At 43.7% G+C, this 16,207-nt stretch overlaps 1 protein-coding gene across 2 annotated transcripts in view; it reads left to right on the top strand.

Moving 5' to 3' along the window:
* The window catches only part of LOC139751613 (coiled-coil domain-containing protein 22-like), a 338,143-nt gene that overhangs the window by 263,904 nt on the left and 58,032 nt on the right, over positions 1-16,207 (top strand). For both annotated transcript variants that reach the window (XM_071667231.1, XM_071667230.1), the window contains one exon: positions 12,186-12,318. In XM_071667231.1, the coding sequence (XP_071523332.1) occupies positions 12,186-12,318 (133 nt within the window). The remainder of the gene's footprint in view (positions 1-12,185; positions 12,319-16,207) is intronic.

Here is a 16,207-nt window from a genome sequence, read left to right on the forward strand (position 1 = left end):
TGTGGCTGACTCGTTGCTAATGGCAGGTATGTACACAGGTCCTCAGATTGTCGTCTTCTACGTCGTTCCCAATAGCATCATCCCCAGCCGACTCCTCTACTACTGATGGTTGTGGTGTGACTAGCCGATTACGCAGAGACGTACATGGTCCCCAATCCAGTGGAGCTCTGAATGATGCATCATCTGGGATGGCGGATCCACACTCTTGCCGACCTTGAGGCAATTCTGCACGTTCTCTGACCGATCATGCTCTCTTATACCGTCCATACTGAGCAGCCTGACCTCGTACCTGAAGATTCGATTTGCAGCAGCGGAGGAAGGGTCATCACCTTGTGGCATAACATTGTAGCGATAGACGGCTTCTGCAATAGAACAAGAGTTCCCGTGCCACTGTTGTCTTCACTGACCGATGACCGTTCCCATAAGGGATGTTCGCACTGCGATATATGACACTTATCCCAGCGGCTGGCGAACTCGTAGAATGTCGAACTTCGGGAACTGGTGGTGTTGTCGGCCAATAACTTTTGATGCACAAACTGGTCAGTGACACCAGTCGTGTCTTGACGTCTAAGTCTTCAAATGGCATACACAGTCTATCAGTGTCATAGTGTTGGTCGTCGACGTGGGAGATATCCATGTTGACTATTCTAAACATCTGAAACTTCTCATATGTACTTTACGGGCGCTGGGTCATTAGATTGGCACGCTTGGCACCCTTGCACGATGTTGCGCTCTGGCCATTGGGTGATCGATGGGAAGTATGTCTGACAGGAATACAGCGTGCGTTTAAGGCCAGGATGCCCACTGTTTTCATGAATATTAGCGATCCCACACCTTAACATGGCAGAGACAGCCCCGCAGACCGACTGGATGCTTGCAGAAGAGAACCACTTGCATGGCACTCTCATCAGCGCGTGAGGTTGTTCTCAGCTGGTGACGAATTTGACTTCCAGCTGCAAACCGTACTTACTCAAAACTGTTTTTATAGTCTTCAGGCTCCGGCGGATAACATCTCGCTGGCAGCTTTCATTTTCAGACGCGACCTCCCTGACAGTGCATCCATCAATCAGTCGTACACGGCCCTCGAATCGGTCAACAACAGCCTTTCCATCTTCCAGGCGACCGCAAGGTTTACTCCTGAAGCATGGCATCCAGTTCGGCGAGATTACTGTGAGAGCATTCGTTGTGACGTAGCCAGCAGACGTTCTCAACGATGTTGCCGTTCACCTCCAGCACGGCCCCTTTCGCAAGAGAAGTGGTGTCCATCCATACGACGGCCTCGTCGCCATCCACATCCCAATGACATTGAGCTAGATCTAAACATTTCACACGCTGTAGGGTCTCGGCGAGCATCTAGTGCAGCTCCGGATTGATGAGCTTGCTGTTCCAGGTGGTGGTGACCGCGTTGGCTCTTCTTCTCGGGTAGGGGGCCGCCGTATGCAACCAGCCATAAACACAAGTGGCTCTTGAGGCGCCCACACGGAAAACACGACGCATCCTGTCAACTTCGGCACCTCACCGACACCGTTGTCTCGCTTCCAAAAAAAAAAAAAAAAAAAAAAAGGCAGCGTCGCATTCCCAGACTCGTATGCCCAACATCCAAGCTCCTTCGATCACTCGCTCGTCTTGCAGACCAGGCCGTGATAACTTGAGGTGGTTCTCAACATCCGTTGCAAGCGCTACCCTCTCGTCCACCAGGATGTCATCCAAATTTATCAAATTGCACGACTGATCCGCTGGTCTCAACTCAGTACAGTACTTAGAACCTTCATTACCAAGGGCGCGATGCCCAGTCCAAATCCCTGCCGCGTCGAACAGTACCGCCGTTGCTGGAATACGACCGTCTGATACGGCCACAACAAATTACCCTCGTGGATCTGAAGGTAGGCTTTAAGCAGTTCGACAAGAACAATCTTCTGCCCAAGGCTGCGCCACTCTAATCTCGTCACAGACGTCTGCATCGGCCGTATATGGACTGAGATAACAGATCAGCTCACGGAAGTCGAGCACCGGGCGCACTTTCCCTTTATTCTCTTGAACAACGGCCGTCAGTGGGATCGTCCCCTTCAATGTTCCGTGACGCATCTCGTCGTGTGGAACTAGCCAGCCATCCGCAATCCTTTGCGACATCTCGCTTTCGTACTCTTGGTGAGCCTTCGGTCTTATCCGGTACTCCAGTGTTCAACAGACTTGGCGACTCCCTACAGTCACACATTAACAAAAACCGTCCGCTCTCGCTGCCGCATCATAGGTCACGGTGAAATCCTTCTTATCAATACTGGGACCTGTTGCTACAGTCGTTACTGCTGAAGATTGAGACACCGAACCGTACGTCGTTCGGCGTGCTCACAGTCACACCACGGAAAACGTTAATGCCATTCATGCCGAGGACGAAGTTCAGGTTCAGCGGCCGACACCTGCACCTCCACTGGTGACGCAACTCCCGACGGCAACTGGACGCGCACCACACACCCGTTCCCTGGCATAAGTACCGTTCACCGCTCACCATCATACAGATATCCTGCTCCCGAGGGGAGCACATGAAGACGTGCGTGATGATCTTCGTGTAGCTGGTGACCACCAGGGCGTCGAAGCTCACCCTTTCCACGATCAACCTAACCATCGGCAGAGCGCCTGTTACTGACGAGCTAAGCGTATAGGAGGCTGGCGCTGGTCCCACCTCTCCTAATCCGTTTCCCGGTTCTTGGGCACGACGAAGCGATATACCCTCGGCGGCCACAGCAAAAGTAGCGTATGTTGCCGCGTCCAGCTTAACAGTCACGGGCGTAGTAATTGCACTGACCATAGTCACAGCAGGTTTCAACAGCTGCCTCGAACTATTCACCAGCACGAACAGGTCGCCGTAGTGCCGCTATTTTTCTCAACCAGCGCGGCCCAAGATCTGGCCAATGTCCATGGATTCCTTACGTGAACTAGCCCGTAGGATGCGGCGGCCAGCGTCAAGTAGGCCGGCCACAAAAGAACAGGCCAGGCCAGTGTCAGACCTGCCTCCAAACAGCACTGCTAGACAACGCAAATCGGCAAAGTATACGTCCATCTTACGAGCGGTGAACTGGTCGTAAGGTTGTTGTCACTGTTCAGCTGCTGTTAGATAGCAAAGGCGTCACTGGTGAGCCGCAGTGGTATGGTGTGCAAACTCGACAATCCTCGCAGCGTAGACGACACACCTACCGAACTTATTCAGCCACTCAATAACGTCATGTGACGGTCCGTGAAACTAAGGGATCAGCCGGACATCCATCACCGTATCGCTTACTCTAGTCACCAGGGCACTGGCCTACTCAACGATAGACATGCTTAGATAGCTTGTAGATAGTCGAACAGTAGCACAACACCCGAAGGCTGTCGAGGGTTAAGTAAAGTGGAACAATGGCAGACAACACTCGTTCAAGAAGCTTCTGTTTTACGTTACAGGTTCAAGGCCGGGTGACAACTGCTTAGTGCAGTTCACGTGAGCACTAACTCGCCTCCCGCGCACACTCAGTTCCGCTTATTATTTCGGCGGCGGCCAATCCCAATCCGTGATTCAGTGGCGTAACCGATGACGTTGATTACACGTCATCGTAAGTCGCTGATTTACAGCGTCACCTGACATCGCGCATAAACAACTCAGTTGCAGCTATACAACAACACTTTGTAAGCTGATGTAACCCTTAACTCTTTTCATTTCCCCATGACTGGATCTTCTGCATACGTACTCATGTATGATACGCCTGTCTGCTATGCAAGCTTACGAATGGACTCGTTCAGACTTTGGGTTATTAATTTATTTATTTAATCATTATTATTATTATTATTATTATTATTGTTATTATTATTATTATTTGATACTTTGTCGCTGTCTCCCGCGTTAGCGAAGTAGCGCACGGAAACAGACGAAAGAATGGCCCAACTCACCCACATACACATGTATATACATATACGTCCACACACTCACATATACATACCTATACATTTCAGTATATATATATATATATATATATATATATATATATATATATATATATATATATATATATATATATATATAATTCATACTTGCTGCCTATATTCAATCCCGTCCGAACCCCGCCCCACATGAAATGACAGCCCCCCCCCCCCCCGCACGCGGGCGAGGTAGTGCTAGGAAAAAGATAACAAAGGCCACATTCGTTTACACTCAGTCTCTAGTTGTCATGTATAATGCACCGAAACCACAGCTCCCTTTTCACATCCAGGCCCCTCAAAACTTTTCATGGTTTACCCCAGACGCTTCACATGCCCTGGTTCAGTCCATTGACAGCACTTCGACCCCGGTATACCATCGTTCCAATTCACTCTATTCCTTGCACACCTTTCACCGTCCTGCATGTTCAGGCCCCAATCGCTCAAAATCTTTTACACTATATCCTTCCACCTCCAATTTGGTCTCCCACTTCTCATTCCCTCCACCTCTGACATATATACTCTTTGTCAATCTTTCCTCACTCATTCTCTCCATGTGACCAAACCATTTCACTACACCCTCTTCTGCTCTCTCAACCACACTCTTTTCACTACCACACATCTCTCTAACCCTTTCATTACTTACTTGATCAAACCACCTTACACCACATATTGTCCTCAAACATCTCATTTCCAGCACATCCACCCTCCTCCTCACAACCCTATCTATAGCCCTCGCCTTGCAACCATATAACATTGTTGGAACCACTATTACTTCAGACATACCCATTTTTGCTTTCTGAGATAGTGTTCTCGCCTTTCACACATTCTTCAACACTCCCAGAACTTTTGCCCCCTCCCGCACCCTGTGACTCACTTCCACTTCCATGGATCCATCTGCTGCCAAATCCACTCCCAGATATCTAAAACACTTCTTCCTCCAGTTTTTCTCCATTCAAACTTGCCTCCCAGTTGACTTGTCCCTCATCTCTTGTGTGCCTAATAACCTTGCTCTTATTTACATTTACTCTCAGCTTCCTTCTTTCACACACTTTACCAAACTCAGTCACTAGCTTCTGCAGTTTCTCACATGAATCAGCCACCAGCGTTGTATCATCAGCGAACAACAACTGACTCGCTTCCCAAGCTCTCTCATCCGAACAGACTACATACTTGCCCCTCTCCAAAACTCTTACATCCACCTCCCTAACAGCCCCATCCATAAGCAAATTAAACAACCATGGAGACATCACGCACCCCTGCCGCAAACCGACTCAGTGAGAACCAATCACTTTCCTCTCTTCCTATTCATAAACATGCCTTACATCCTCAGTAAAAACTTTTCACTGCTTCTAACAAATTACCTCCCACACTCTTAATACCTTCCACAGAGCATCTCTATCAACTCTATCATATTCCTTCTCCAGATCCATAAATGTTACATACAAATCCATTTGTTTTTCGAAGTATTTCTCACATACATTCTTCAAAGCAAACACCTGATGCATATATCCTCTACCACTTCTGTTACCACACTGCTCTTCCCCAATCTGATGCCTTCACCCTCTCAATCAGTACCCTCCCATATAATTTTTAGGAATACTCAACAAACTTATACCCTGTAATTTGAACACTGATCTTTATCCCCTTTGCCTTTGTACAGTGACACTATGCGTGCATTCCACCAATCCTCAGGCACTTCAGTATGAGCCACACATACATTGAATATCCTCACCATCTAGTCAACAACACAGTCACCCCCTTTTTAAATAATTTCCACTGCAATACCATCCAAACCTGCCGCCTTGCTGGCTTTCATCTTAGGCAAAGCTTTCACTGCCTCTTCTCTGTTTGCCAAATCATTCTCCCTGACCCTTCCGCTTTGTACACCACCTCAACCAAAGCACCCTATATCTGCCACTCTTATCATCTAACACATTCAACAAACCTTCAAAATGCTCACTCCATCTTCTCACATCACCACTACTTGTTATTACCTCCCCATTAGCCCCCTTCACCGATGTTCCCATTTGTTCTCTTGTCTTACACACTTTATTTATCTCGTTCCAAAACATCTTTTTATTCTCCCTAAATTTAATGATACTCTCTCGCCCCAACTCTCATTTGCCCTCTTTTTCACCTCTTGCACCTTTCTCTTGACCTCCTGCCTCTTTCTTTTATATATCTCCAAGGCCATTGGCATGATTTCCCAGCAAAAATTGTCCAAATGCCTCTCTCTTCTCTTTCACTAATAATCTTACTTCTTCATCCCACCACTCACTGCCCACCTCCCACGATTCTCATGCTACAAGCATCTTTTGCACAAGCCATCACTGCTTCCCTAAATACATCCCATTCCTCCCCCATTCCCCCTTACATCTTTTGCTCTCACCTTTTCCATTCTGCACTCAATCTCTCCTGGTACTTCTTCACACAAGTATCCTTCCCAGGCTTGCTCACTCACCACTCAAGGAAGGAGCAGCACTACTCCTGTAACAGGAGTGGTGGGAGTATGTGATAGAGTGTAAGAAAGAAAACTCTAGATTGATATGTGTAAAGCTGAAAGTGGTTGGAGAGAGATGGGTGATTATTGGTGCCTATGCACCTGGGCATGAGAAGAAAGATCATGAGAGACAAGTGTTTTGGGAGCAGCTGAGTGAGTGTGTTAGTGGTTTTGATGCATGAGACCGGGTTATAGTGATGGGTGATTTGAATGTAAAGGTGAGTAATGTGGCAGTTGAGGGAATAATTGGTGTTCAGTGTTGTAAATGGAAATGGTGAGGAGCTTGTAGATTTGTATGCTGAAAAAGGACTGGTGATTGGTAATACCTGGTTTAAAAAGAGAGATATACATAAGTATATCAGTGAATGTAGGTTTGCGGCAGGGGTGTGTGATGTCTCCATGGTTGTTTAATTTGTTTATGGATGGGGTTGTTAGGGAGGTAAATGCAAGAGTTTTGGAAAGAGGGGCAAGTATGAAGTCAGTTAGGGATGAGAGAGCTTGGGAAGTGAGTCAGTTGTTGTTCGCTGATGATACAGCGCTGGTGGCTGATTCATGTGAGAAACTGCAGAAGCTGGTGACTGAGTTTGGTAAAGTGTGTGGAAGAAGAAAGTTAAGAGTAAATGTGAATAAGAGCAAGGTTATTAGGTACAGTAGGGTTGAGGGTCAAGTCAATTGGGAGGTGAGTTTGAATGGAGAAAAAGTGGAGGAAGTGAAGTGTTTTAGATATCTGGGAGTGGATCTGGCAGCGGATGGAACCATGGAAGCGGAAGTGGATCATAGGGTGGGGGAGGGGGTGAAAATTCTGGGGGCCTTGAAGAATGTGTGGAAGTCGAGAACATTATCTCGGAAAGCAAAAATGGGTATGTTTGAAGGAATAGTGGTTCCAACAATGTTGTGTGGTTGCGAGGCGTGGGCTATGGATAGAGTTGTGCGCAGGAGGATGGATGTGCTGGAAATGAGATGTTTGAGGACAATGTGTGGTGTGAGGTGGTTTGATCGAGTGAGTAACGTAAGGGTAAGAGAGATGTGTGGAAATAAAAAGAGCGTGGTTGAGAGAGCAGAAGAGGGTGTTTTGAAGTGGTTTGGGCACATGGAGAGAATGAGTGAGGAAAGATTGACCAAGAGGATATATGTGTTGGAGATGGAGGGAACAAGGAGAAGAGGGAGACCAAATTGGAGGTGGAAAGATGGAGTGAAAAAGATTTTGTGTGATCGGGGCCTGAACATGCAGGAGGGTGAAAGGAGGGCAAGGAATAGAGTGAATTGGAGCGATGTGGTATACCGGGGTTGACGTGCTGTCAGTGGATTGAATCAAGGCATGTGAAGCGTCTGGGGTAAACCATGGAAAGCTGTGTAGGTATGTATATTTGCGTGTGTGGACGTATGTATATACATGTGTATGGGGGGGGGGGTTGGGCCATTTCTTTCGTCTGTTTCCTTGCACTACCTCGCAAACGCAGGAGACAGCGACAAAGTATAATAATAAAAAAATAAATACATAAGTATAGGTATGTAAGTAGGAGTGATGGCCAGAGAGCGTTATTGGATTACGTTTTAATTGATAGGCGCATGAAAGAGACTTTTGGATGTTAATGTGCTAAGAGGTGCAACTGGAGGGATGTTTCATCATTATCTTGTGGAGGCGAAGGTGAAGATTTGTAGAGGTTTTCAGAAAAGAAGAGAGAATGTTGGGGTGAAGGGAATGGTGAAAGTAAGTGAGCTTGAGAAGGAGACCTGTGTGAGGAAGTACCAGGAGAGACTGAGTGAAGAATGGAAAAAGGTTAGAGGAAAGGGCGTTAGGGGAGTGTGAGAGGAATGGGATGTATTTAGGGAAGCAGTGATGGCTTGCACAAAAGATGCTTGTGGCATGAGAAGTGTGGGAGGTGGGCAGATTAGAAAGGGTAGTGAGTAGTGGAATGAAGAAGTAAGATTATTAGTGAAAGAGAAGAGAGAGACATTTGGATGATTTTTGCAGGGAAATAGTGCAAATGAGTGGGAGATGTATAAAAGAAAGAGGCAGGAGGTCGAGAGAAAGGTGCAAGAGGTGGAAAAGAAGGCAAATGAGAGTTGGGGTGAGAGAGTATCATTAGATTTTAGGGAGAATAAAAAGATGTTTCGGAAGGAGATAAATAATGTGAGTAAGACAAGAGAACAAATGGGAACATCAGTGAAGGGAGCTAATGGGGAGGTAATAACTAGTAGTGGTGATGTGAGAAGGAGATGGAGTGAGTATTTTGAAGGTTTGTTGAATGTGTTAGATGATAGAGTGGCAGATATAGGTTGTTTTGGTCGAGTTGGTGTGCGAAGTGAGAGGATTAGGGAGAATGAGTTGGTAAACAGAGATGAGGTAGTAAAAGCTTTGCCGAAGATGAAAGCTGGCAAGGCAGCGGGTTTGGATGGTATTGCATTGGAATTTATCAAAAAAGTAGGTAACTGTATTGTTGACTAGTTGGTAAGGATATTTAATGTATGTATGACTCATGAAGTGCCTGAGGATTGGCAGAATGCATGCATAGTGCCATTGTGCAAAGGCAAAGGGGATAAAGGTGAGTACTCAAATTACAGAGGTATAAGTTTGTTGAGTATTCCTGGGAAATTGTATGGGAGGGTATTGATTGAGAGGGTGAAAGCATGTACAGAGCATCAGATTGGGGAAAAGCAGTGTGATTTTAAAAGTGGTAGAGGATATGTGCATCAGGTGTTTGCTTTGAAAAATGTGAGAAATATTTAGAAAAGCAAATGGATTTGTATGTAGGATTTATGGATCTAGAGAAGGCATATGATAGAGTTTATAGAGATGCTCTGTTGAAGGTATTAAGAATATATGGTGTGGGAGGCAAGTTGTTAGAAGCAGTGAAAAGTTTTTATCGAGGATGTAAGGCATGTGTATGATTAGGAAAAGAGGAAAGTGATTGGTTCTCCGTGAATGTAGGTTTGCGACGGATGCATGATATCTCCATGGTTGTTTATTTTGTTTATGGATGGGGTTGTTAGGGAGGTGAATGCAAGAGTTTTAGAAAGAGGGGCATGTATGCAGTCTGTTGTGGATCAGAGTGCTTGGGAAGTGAGTCAGTTGTTGTTTGCTGATGATACAGCGCTGGTGGCTGTTTCAGGTGAGAAACTACAGAAGCTGGTGACTGAGTTTGGTAAAGTGTGTGAAAGAAGAAAGCTGAGAGTAAATGTGAATAAGAGCAAGGTTACTAGGTGCAGTAGGGTTGGGGGATAAGTCATTTGAGAGGTAAGTTTGAATGGAGAAAAACTGGAGGAAGTAAAGTGTTTTAGATATCTGGGAGTGGATTTGGCAGCGGATGGAACCATGGAAGCGGAAGTAAGTCACAGGGTGGGGGAAGGGGTGAAAGTTCTAAAAGCATTGAGAAATGTATGGAAGGCGGGAACATTATCTTGGAAAGCAAAAATTGGTATGTGTGAAGGAATAGTGGTTCCAACAATGTTATATGATTGCGAGGTGTGGGCTATAGATTGAGTTGTGCGCAGGAGGGTGGATGTGTTGGAAATGAGATGTTTGAGGACAATATGTGGTGTGAGGTGGTTTGATCGAGTAAGTAATGAAAGGGTAAGAGAGATGTGTGGTAGTGAAAAGAGTGTGGTTGAGAGAGTAGAAGAGGGTGTTTTGAAATGGTTTGGTCACATGGAGAGAATGAGTGAGGAAAGCTTGACCAAGAGGATATATGTGTCAGAGGTGGAGGGAACAAGGAGAAGTGGGAGACCAAATTGGAGGTGGAAGGACGGAGTGTAAAAGATTTTGAGCGATTGGGGCCTGAGCATGCAGGAGGGTGAAAGGCGTGCAAGGAATAGAGTGAATTGGAACGATGTGGTATACCAGGGTCGACGTGCTGTCAATGGATTGAACCAGGGCATATGAAGCGTCTGGGGTAAACCATGGAAAGTTTTGTGGGACCTGGATGTGGTAAGGGAGCTGTGTTTTCGATGCATTATACATGACAGCTAGAGAGTGAGTGTGAACGAATGTGGCCTTTGTTGTCATTTCTTAGCGTTACCTCGCGCACATGCGGGGGGAGGGGGTTGTCATTTCATGTGTGGCTGGATGGCGACAGGAATGGATGAAGGCAGCAAGTATGAATTATGTACATATGTATATATGTGTATGTCTGTGTATGTATATTTTTGTATACGTTGATATGTATAGGTATGTATATGTGCGTGTGTGGACGTGTATATATATGCACGTGTATATGGGTAGGTTGGGCCATTCTTTTGTCTGTTTCCTTGCACTACCTTGCAAATGCGGAAGACACTGACAAAGTATGATAAAGAAAAAAATACATATCCATTCACTTAGACATATATACTTATGTACATTTTCATACTTGCTTCCCCTCGTCCATTCTGTTGCTCCCCCAGAGACATTATCACTACCCCTTGCTTCAGCGAGGTAGCACCAGGAAAACAGCCAAAAAGGCCACATTTGTTCACACTCAGTCTCTATCTGTCACGTGTAATGCACCGAAACCACAGCTCCCTATCCACATCCAGGCCCCATAGTCCCCTTTATGGTTTACCTCAGATGCTTCACATGCCCTGGGTTATATGATCTTAAGTATCCAATATATTCTTTGTTACAACTGCTGGCCTGCTACATCTCAGCACTTATGCAGCTGATCCAGCTTCACAAAACTTTGTAGTTAACTGCCACACTGCGTTGCAATTATTTTGATACAGGAGTGCCGGGATACTTTTCTGCAAACTTTTGTTTCACTTTTTGTGTATATTGGTCTGCACTATGTAGTACTTGTTCCATCAAAAACACTTGAGCCTCAAGCAACAAAACCATTTTCACATTAACACCTGTTTGCGTCGAGACACGCTTGCATTCAAAGAGACACTGAAGTGACATCACATGTGAAGGAGAGGCAGGGAGGAGAAAATTGGTACCGTACCTGTCAGTGGCTTCATCATCTATAGTATAGGTGCACAGTTACGTTTGGCTAATGCTGTTACTTGTGTACAAGTAGATCCCTTATTTTTTACTTAGAAAATTGATGTTAAGAAAGTTCTTAACTTTTACATGAGTATATATGTTACACTGTCAGAATGAGAAAATCTCCCACAAAAATGCTTCTTTAAAATGAACCAGTAAATACATTAGATTGATACTGTCACAAGTTACATGGTAAAGTTGAAATTACAGACTACTTCACTTAAGATTGCCCCTAAAATGGGAGCTGCCAGTGTAGCAATACCAAGCTTCGTATACCAACTGGTAGTCCTTTACACTCACACAATATCTATACCTCTCTATAGTTTTTGTTGCTTATATGTGAACATTACTATTTCATTTTAGAATGTCCAGTATTTTGAATGCAGTATTGGGTCTGTGGGAGGGGGTTTGGAATTGGATACCCTTTGTACTGACAGGATCTGAAAATGCCTTCTGTAGTCAAAGTTGAATGTTAAAATGATGACAAATAGGGCATAATAATAAATCACAAGTACTACACTGGAAAACTTTCTTCTGAATTTTTTGATGTGGAAAATGAAGGTTCACCTATTGTGGTGGAAGTTTGCTGAAGGATATTCTGTTTATGCTGTTGGATATGATAATGGCCTGTGATTTAGATTTCTTTAATGGCTGAATTAATTATAAGTCATGTAATAGACTGTAGCATGAGTAAATTAGGATTCTGGATAGAAAATTGGAAATGAATTGAATCGCAAATCCTTTGTTTGAAAAGTCATATGTTCTCTCCTCTTTCAGGATGTGGGTTATCCTGGGGATGTAGGTTACCAGTCACTACTCTATCCAAATGAGGCAGACTTAAGGAAAATATTTATGTTTCTCATTGAGAAACTTCCTAAGGACACAGCAGCTGTTTCCGATGAACCTTTCAGTAAGTAAATAATCGAACTGAATTTTGTAAGATTAATTTATGAGTGGATTTGTGTTTAGTGGGAAGTTGGGTGTTAGTAATTGTGAAGATTGTTAACCCTTAAATGGAATGATGTGTTGAAAACTAGATCACCACATACTTTATGAAAAATGAAATGGTATACTGGCATGCAAAAGTGAAAGACACTACACAAACAGCAATATAACTAGCTTTGTGTTGGCCAGGTTGGGTACTGAGTAAACCAGAAGATGGAGTACATGTAGTTGGCATGGCTAACAACTTGAAATAAGAAAGGGATGACATAAAGGTCTTTATTCTTTCTCATGAACTTTGCATGACATTGTATATTTTTGTATATTTTTATTAGATAGGCATGTCTTTGGCAGTATTTAACATGAAATTATTTAGAAATGCATTATTTTCATGAGAAATGTGTGGTAGGAAGGGGTGTGTTTGTCATGTTTAGGACAGTCCTTCATCACCCTGACATTAGAAGGAAAGATTTTAGGGTTCTTCTTAGTTGTTTGTATTAGATTCTACTTTCATTTCTTAGGCTCAGCATTGGGTGTGAATAACATGGGACATATGTAGAAATATTACAGATGACGTATTTTAGAGCTATTTTATTGTAACACTGCATATAGGGAACCAATAAACATACAGAAAAAGATGGGAGTTTTGGCTTTTTCTACTGCACCCATCTGCCTAGTCGCAAATTTTTACTGCTTAAAAAGAGGGAATGGTAGAAGTAGGCTCCTCACAGAGTAGGAAGATTATATTTAGTGATCTTGCATAATGTGAGGATTGGATGTACATTTTTTACTTGAAAAATGTGGATCTTAAGGTTTGGAATGGATAACCTTGTGAAATGTTATGGTGTTAAAGATTTTTGTTATTATTTATGAAATTATTTAAAACTTTTATCATGTGAGTACAAACATCATATGTGCTTTTACAAATATCCCAATGAAGTCCTTATATATCACTTATGGGTGAACAGTAGCACTGTTTGTGTGCATTTCCATTAAAGCCATGTTATGATTGCCCCCTTTTGCATTGTCTTCAGTCAGAGCTTTTTGACCACAAGTACAGCTCTGTGTAGATAGGGGTCTTTCTATAGACAATGCACATGAATTGATACATCATGCACCATTCTATGAATGAGGCTTTAGTCTGAAAATGCTTGTAAATACTCTAGATCTTCACTTTCAGTTTTTTACCAGAGTCACCCATGACTCAGTGGTTACATTTAGAGAAGTAGGCTTAGTTGTTACACAATCTTCAAGCGTGAAGTGGAAGGGACAAGCTGCCTTTCTTCATTACTCCTATTAAAGTCACTTTCTGAGCCATATATTTCCTCGCATTTCTCCTGTTAATCCTAGTTATTTTCCTCACCATCTGATAGACATTATGTGTTTCTCCTCATCAGTTAAGTCATCCAACAGTCTTTTTCTTTCTGCATGGTTAGTGTTTCTGTGACCAGAGAGGTCAGCATACATGCCCCTACAATAGTGATTGTAAGGTTACTAAGGTGAGTAGAATTTTTCCTGGTGATGGAAGAGAACTCTGTAGGCTTGATAAGTTTGCTGGATATTTAAATGGTGACAATGGCTGCCATCCCAAAGCAGATCTTTAGGTGGACAGTAGCCACCATTTCAGGAATGATAGTACAGTACAGGACTTCCCCACATTTAAGTGGATTCACTTTAAGTAAATTAGATTTAAACTTATTTTTACCTCAAAAAAATCATATAAATTGTGCACTTTAAAGGTAAGTCATTTTATAGAAACAAAGGGAGTACCACATTTCAAATATGTGCCACATATATTCTACACTGTCTTGTATGACTGAAAATCCCACCTGAACACCAAGAGGTGCTCCCATTAATTGGTGTACATTGAAAGATGCTACCTCATGGTACTTTGCATGTGCTGAATATTGTGGAAAGCTGTTGATTTGTTACTTCCATTGCTGAAATTTTTTTGGTTCATGGCATCCCCTAAGAGTCCAATTGGTAGTTCATCTGTTTTTTTATGTTAGCTGAAATGGTATGAGCAGCTAAGACCATCCCATTAACATTGTATATATATATATATATATATATATATATATATATATTTATTTATATATTTATTTTGCTTTGTCGCTGTCTCCTGCGTTTGCGAGGTAGCGCAAGGAAACAGACGAAAGAAATGGCCCAACCCACCCCCATACGCAATGTATACACACACACACGTCCACACACGCAAATATACATACCTATACATCTCAATGTACACATATATACATACACAGACACATACATATATACCCATGCACACAATTCACACTGTCTGCCCCCATTCACTCCCATCGCCACCTCGCCACACATGGAATACCTTCCCCCTCCCCCCTCATGTGTGCGAGGTAGCACTAGGAAAAGACAACAGAGGCCCCATTCGTTCACACTAAGTCTCTAGCTGCCATGCAATAATGCCCGAAACCACAGCTCCCTTTCCACATCCAGGCCCCACACAACTTTCCATGGTTTACCCCAGACACTTCACATGCCCTGATTCAATCCACTGACAGCATGTCAACCCCGGTATACCACATCGATCCAATTCACTCTATTCCTTGCCCTCCTTTCACCCTCCTGCATGTTCAGGCCCCGATCACACAAAATCTTTTTCATTCCATCTTTCCACCTCCAATTTCGTCTCCCACTTCTCCTCGTTCCCTCCACCTCCGACACATATATCCTCTTGGTCAATCTTACCTCACTCATTCTCTCCATGTGCCCAAACCATTTCAAAACACGCTCTTCTGCTCTCTCAACCACGCTCTTTTTATTTCCACACATCTCTCTTACCCTTACATTACTTACTCGATCAAACCACCTCACACCACACATTGTCCTCAAACATCTCATTTCCAGCACATCCACCCTCCTGCGCACAACTCTGTCCATAGCCCACGCCTCGCAACCATACAACATTTTTGGAACCACTATTCCTTCAAACATAACCACTTTTGCTTTCCGAGATAATGTTCTCGACTTCCACACATTCTTCAAGGCTCCCAGAATTTTCGCCCCCACCCCCACCCTATGATTCACTTCCGCTTCCATGGTTCCATCTGCTGCCAGATCCACTCCCAGATATCTAAAACACTTTACTTCCTCCAGTTTTTCTCCATTCAAACTTACCTCCCAATTGACTTGACCCTCAACCCTACTGTACCTAATAACCTTGCTCTTATTCACATTTACTCTTAACTTTCTTCTTTCACACACTTTACCAAACTCAGTCACCAGCTTCTGCAGTTTCTCACATGGTTGGTAAGGTTATTTAATGTATGTATGACTCATGGTGAGGTGCCTGAGGATTGGCGGAATGTGTGCATAGTGCCATTGTACAAAGGCAAAGGGGATAAGAGTGATTGCTCAAATTACAGAGGTATAAGTTTGTTGAGTATTCCTGGTAAATTATATGGGAGGGTATTGATTGAGAGGGTGAAGGCATGTACAGAGCATCAGATTGGGGAAGAGCAGTGTGGTTTCAGAAGTGGTAGAGGATGTGTGGATCAGGTGTTTGCTTTGAAGAATGTATGTGAGAAATACTTAGAAAAGCAAATGGATTTGTATGTAGCATTTATGGGTCTGGAGAAGGCATATGATAGAGTTGATAGAGATGCTCTGTGGAAGGTATTAAGAATATATGGTGTGGGAGGCAAGTTGTTAGAAGCAGTGAAAAGTTTTTATCGAGGATGTAAGGCATGTGTACGTGTAGGAAGAGAGGAAAGTGATTGGTTCTCAGTGAATGTAGGTTTGCGGCAGGGGTGTGTGATGTGTCCATGGTTGTTTAATTTGTTTATGGATGGGGTTGTTAGGGAGGTGAATGCAAGAGT

Source organism: Panulirus ornatus, chromosome 11, assembly GCF_036320965.1.
Source record: "Panulirus ornatus isolate Po-2019 chromosome 11, ASM3632096v1, whole genome shotgun sequence".
In the NCBI taxonomy this organism is placed as follows: domain Eukaryota; kingdom Metazoa; phylum Arthropoda; class Malacostraca; order Decapoda; family Palinuridae; genus Panulirus; species Panulirus ornatus.